Source organism: Taurulus bubalis (assembly GCF_910589615.1).
Source record: "Taurulus bubalis genome assembly, chromosome: 20".
Classification (NCBI taxonomy): domain Eukaryota; kingdom Metazoa; phylum Chordata; class Actinopteri; order Perciformes; family Cottidae; genus Taurulus; species Taurulus bubalis.
Window position 1 is genome coordinate 18248457 of NC_136608.1, and position 5984 is coordinate 18254440.

General features: G+C 50.3%; 1 protein-coding gene across 1 annotated transcript; it reads right to left on the reverse strand.

Moving 5' to 3' along the window:
* Positions 1-357: 357 nt before the first annotated feature.
* LOC306752127 (potassium voltage-gated channel subfamily A member 10) lies at positions 358-2151 on the reverse strand (the record flags this gene model as incomplete). Its single annotated transcript, XM_079235834.1, has 1 exon — positions 358-2151. The coding sequence occupies one exon, from the start codon at positions 2149-2151 to the stop codon at positions 358-360; it is 1794 nt and encodes a 597-aa protein (XP_079091960.1).
* Positions 2152-5984: the final 3833 nt, after the last annotated feature.

Sequence of the window (5984 nt, forward strand, 5' to 3'; positions counted from 1 at the left end):
ATGTACAAGAGTCTGCTGGTCCCGTTAATCCTGCTCAGCGTGGCCCGTAATTACTCCAAGTCCCGCTTGTGCTTGATTATCTGCAGCACGTGTCCCGTCTGAGTTTCGGTTCGAGGCCCGCGAGGGGCTCGCGCTTAAAGGGCCCGTGTTGCGTCACGCGCCGTGGTTCCACTCACGGAGGAGGATTACAAATGTGCTTTTTATAAACCGACCCGTCGCTCTGAGAACTTTTCAGGATTGCAGATGTGTTGATCCTCCGACTGTCTATGTGCAAAGACTTAAGCGCCCATTAGCGGGTTTATTCTACAGGGCTGTGCGAGTGCTGGGTTCTGAGTCTGGGTTCTGCAGGGCCCGGGCCTACAGGTCCGTCTCCCGCGTGTCCAGGCAGAACGCGTAAAGGGACCTCTTGAAGTCCATGCGGCTGTTCGCCTTGATGTTCGCCTTCTCCGCCGAAGCCGTCGCGTCGCTGTTCTCCGCGTCCGGCTGCGACTTCGCCGACGACTTGCTGCCCTTGCGCTTGGGCTCGGGACTGTCCGGGCCCGCGTGGGGCTCGTCCTTCAGGGAGGACTGGTCCTGGTCCGTCTCGCGGTGGTAGAAGTAGTTGAAGTTGGACACGATGACCGGCACCGGCAGCGCGATGGTGAGCACGCCGGCGATGGCGCACAGCGAGCCCACTATCTTCCCGCCCACGGTCACCGGCCTCATGTCCCCGTAGCCCACCGTCGTCATGGTGACCACGGCCCACCAGAACGCGTCCGGGATGCTGGAGAAGTGCGACTCCGGCTCGTCGGCCTCCGCGAAGAACACGGCGCTGGAGAAGAGGATGACCCCGATGAAGAGGAAGAAGATGAGCAGGCCCAGCTCGCGCATGCTGGCCTTGAGGGTCTGCCCGAGGATCTGGAGCCCCTTGGAGTGCCGGGACAGCTTGAAGATGCGGAAGACGCGCACCAGGCGGATGACGCGCAGGATGGCCAGCGACATGGCCTGCTGGCCGTTCTGGTGCTCCTGGCCCTGCTGCTCCGCCAGCTCCGTGCCCACCGTGATGAAGTACGGCATGATGGACATGATGTCGATGATGTTCATCACCGTCTTGGAGAACTCCGACTTGCTCGGGCACGCGAAGAAGCGCACGAACAGCTCGAAGGTGAACCAGATGACGCACGTGGTCTCGATGATGAAGAAGGGGTCCGTGAAGGTGAGGGACGGCCGCGGCGCCGTGCTGTTGTCCGGCCGGCCGGTGACCGGAAGCTCCCGCTCGTCCCGGAACTCCGGCAGCGTCTCCAGGCAGAAGGTGATGATGGAGATGGTGATGACGAGCACGGACACGATGGCGATGCCGCGCGCCGGGATGGAGCTCTCCGGGTACTCGAAGATGAGCCAGACCTGCTTCTGGAACTCGTTCTGGGGCAGCGGCTTCTCCTCCTCCTTGATGAAGCCCTCGTCCTCGCGGAACCTCTCCATGGCCTCCTCGCCCAGCTGGTAGAACCGGATCTCGTCCGCGAACACGTCGATGGACACGTTGACGGGTCTGCGGATCTTCCCGCCCGATTGGTAGAAGTACAGGATCCCGTCGAAGCTCGGCCTGTTGCGGTCGAAGAAGTACTCGTTCCGGAGCGGGTCGAAGTACTTGATCCTCTTGGCGGGGTCTCCCAGCAGGGTGTCCGGGAACTGGTTGAGGGTGCCCAGCTGGGTCTCGTACCGGAGCCCGGCTATGTTGATGAGGACCCGCTCGCTGCTGTCCGCGTCCGCGTCCAGGTCCAGCAGGTCCTCGTCGAACAGATGGGGACTGTGGTCCGCGCGTAAAAGCGCATCCATGGCGTTGTCGCTGCAGCCGAAAGTGTTGTTCATGTCGTTGATTTTCCAGGAGCTCTGCTGCTGATGATGATGATGATGATGATGATGAGGAGGAGGAGGAGGAGGATGAAGATGAGGATGAGGACTCCCCCGGCTGTTCAGCTCTTTCCCGTAGTCCTCTCCGAGTCCAGTTTGAACGAAGCCCGACTGAGGGACATCCAGCGCGTTCCGGCAGCTCTCCTCGGCATTGTTGCCTCCACCTCCTCCTCCTCCTCCTCCTCCTCCTCCTCCTCCTCCTCCTCCTCCTCCGCTCCCTTTGGCGCCGCCGTTCTCAAAGCTCACCAAGGCTATCTCCATCCCGCAGCCATCCACGGTCACTGAGGGAAACCCCGGAGAGACTTGTTGGTCCGCATCCTCCAGACCTCCTCACGCCAGAAGTTGAAGCGGATCGGAGCCCAGAGCTGCAGGACGCTGGTCGGATCCCGGCCGCGGCTCCTCTTCACGTGCGCGTGCTGCTGCTGCTGTGAAGGCTCTAAGCCGCCGCTGCGAGAGGAAGTAAACATGAAGCCACCAGAGAGGAGGAGAGAGGACCCGGATGAGAGAGAGAGAGAGAGAGAGAGAGAGAGAGAGAGAGAGAGAGAGAGGCTGGATGAGTGACGTCAAGCGCCGTTCGGCCCGTTCATCCGCCTCTGTGCGTGAGACAGGCTGCCTGCCTGTCTCACGCACAGAGGACCAATGCTTAACAAAAAGGTATTTATAGAAAATGCAAACAGATTGCATGAATCAAGCCGATATTTTGAGTTGTATTCTGTAGATACAAACTTTATGTCCAACTTTATAATTGAAATAATATCCATAACTATGTTGTTCTACTTCCTTCTTCTAGTTCCTGTCTTGACCACCAGGGGGCGACTCCTCTGGTTGTATAGAAGTCTATGCTTCATGTGTTAAAGCTGATATTTTGAGTTTTATTCTGTAGCTACAAACTGTATGTCCAACGTTATGATGTATATATAATACGCATAACTATGTTGTATTTGTTTAAAACCATCTGAAACTATAAGTCTTGGTGTTTATCGTTATTAAAGAGAGCTTCATATCCAGAGGGGACCAGGAGGCGGAGTCATGTGCCACAGTAGCCCGGGAAGGACAAACTAAACAGTCATCTTTTACGATTGTTTTTTAAACCAAACATAGTAGTTTCCTGTAAAGACGGAAGTTTATTTTGAAAGGACGAGAGGAAACGGACACGTTTTGCTGAACTTTAGCACGAAAATGAAGAAAAACTGAAAAGTGAGCGAAGGTCAATAATAATATATTCATCTTGTTTATCGTTAATACATTTGTATTTTCTTTTGCAGATTTTCTGAAAATGCACACATTTGGATGCAAAGCTGTCTGATGTCTTGAATGAAGTGATACGTGAACTACAGGCCTACAATGTTGTTGTTGTCGTCTTAACTTAACAAACCTGCAAGAGTGTGGTGAGCAACCTGAATCCTGCTTCATGTGCTTCCTGTCGTTGCTTCATCACAAAGCTACTTCCTGTCTTGGTCCTTGACAGTTGGCTCGTTCCAGATGAGCCAGTTCTGCGCAGAATCGATCGGCGGCGATCGGCTTAGATTTGTGTCCGACTTGCTCTGACGTCATGCACACGTGGTCAACGATACTCTCACGAGATCAAGTCGCCGTCGATTTCAGAGTCAGCCGCCGCAGTTGCTTTCCAACGACTGCGTGGCCCAGTGCATGATGGGAAGCGCCTGGCTGTCGCCACATCAGAGAGCTGATTGGCTCTTAGATCTGACAGCAAACACCACGTGTTGGAGAAAATCATTATTTTATGTGTAGTTGGAATACTTAACGCTGGATTATTGACTATTAGTCTCATGTTTGATCTAAACACATTTATTGTGTGGTTGTTAATACAAAATCGTATTTATACAACACACATCAAAACCACTAGTAATGTATTTCACAGGCAGACATAAAAAGAACAAAGGATGCTGATACACACTCATTTCTACATAAATATATATTTATAAACATATACAATAAATCCAAACGTGATCTGTAAACTACAAGTAAACAAAAGTTTGGAACTAACAGGAAGTACTTTTTCTGTGACTTCCTGTGTTTACTTTGATGGCAGCTGAAAACTGTCCGACTTGACCTCAGTTTATTGTCAACGCCTCCTGCTGCTCTCTGGATTCCAGGCGAGAAGCAACTCTAACGAACGAGCCTGTTCTCTCTTCTACTTCCTGTCTTGGTCCTTGATGTTCCCTCTTCTACTTCCTGTCTTGGTCCTTGATGTTCTCTCTTCTACTTCCTGTCTTGGTCCTTGATGTTCCCTCTTCTACTTCCTGTCTTGGTCCTTGATGTTCTCTCTTCTACTTCCTGTCTTGGTCCTTGATGTTCCCTCTTCTACTTCCTGTCTTGGTCCTTGATGTTCTCTCTTCTACTTCCTGTCTTGGTCCTTGATGTTCTCTCTTCTACTTCCTGTCTTGGTCCTTGATGTTCTCTCTTCTACTTCCTGTCTTGGTCCTTGATGTTCCCTCTTCTACTTCCTGTCTTGGTCCTTGATGTTCTCTCTTCTACTTCCTGTCTTGGTCCTTGATGTTCCCTCTTCTACTTCCTGTCTTGGTCCTTGATGTTCCCTCTTCTACTTCCTGTCTTGGTCCTTGATGTTCCCTCTTCTACTTCCTGTCTTGGTCCTTGATGTTCCCTCTTCTACTTCCTGTCTTGGTCCTTGATGTTCCCTCTTCTACTTCCTGTCTTGGTCCTTGATGTTCCCTCTTCTACTTCCTGTCTTGGTCCTTGATGTTCCCTCTTGCGTAACGTCGTCTTCGCGCCTCCTCGCTGCACAAAGAGCTTCCACATGACGACGTCCATGGACTCTTTGTGTCCGAGTCCCGGGGCCGCACTCCGGATGTCTCCTGGTCCGGAGATGGACTCGTCCTTTTGTGAAACTCCACAACACACACACACACACACACACACACACACACACACACACACACACACACACACACACGACTCAGCAGCACTTTAGCCCTCTGAGCTCACAGCGCGTTCATCTTTAAATCAATTACATGAAAAGTAAAAACTCAAAGAAACACTAACCAAACGACCAGTGAAGCCGTTTAGTTTTATTATTTCTCTTGATTTTTGTTTATTTTCGTTGCACATGTTAATGAAACGTTGTCTTCCATATTCATATTTCTTCAGGTGGCAGTAAAGGAAACCTGAAACAAGCTCGTAGTGACTTCTGGTTCAAAGCGTCTCTTCTCTTTTTCGACATTAACAGATTTTTGTGTGTGTTCCCTGAAGTAAACAAACTGAAACTAAACTATTTCTATTGTAGATTATAGCAAAAGTCCATCTTGAACCTATAAATCACAATAAAATGAGTGTATTATAATAAATGAAATGTGATCGTGTCAACAGCTTCCAGTTAAAGGACACAAAGTACAACCTTCAGGTTAGTTTATGTTGTCACAACACGGTTAGCCTAGCTTAGCATAAAACCTGCACACAGGGGAAACAGCATGCGCAATTATCAATTATAGTAAAAATAATTGATATTTTCTACGTTTTGTAGTTTTTTATGATTTGAGTGACTCTTTTAACCGAGGACGATGCAGAACGCAGTCGCTCTGAAACGTCCAAAACTCAAACCGGCTCGCACAAAAGGACAACACACACACACACACACACACACACACACACACACGCACACACACAGCCAGTGGACACAGGGAGCCTGAGTGCGTCGGTTTTCTAAAAGCAGAGAAGGTGACCTATTTAAAAGGTTAGTTTCTTCGCCCCGTGGGTGGATTAGGAAAACAAAGCACGGGCTCTATATTTATCCTTTTCCTTATCTAATGCTGCAGCCTCATCATGATAAGAACTATGTGCATCTCCCCGCCCCTGGATTAGTGCACTGTCCTCAGACCGCAGCATGAATAATAACTCTGCCGCATGCAGCTCACTGTGCGACTGGCCACTGGCATCGCTGCGATTTCACGCACTGGATACAGCCATTAGGATGTTTCTACAATAAACTTTATAGTGTTTGTCATGCAGGACGGCGGAGGATTAAAAAGAGAAAAAACAGGAAACTACAGCTGCAAGGAAGGAGGAGACAAGGGAGCAAATGTGTGTTCTTATCGTGAAGCTCAGAGATGAGATTA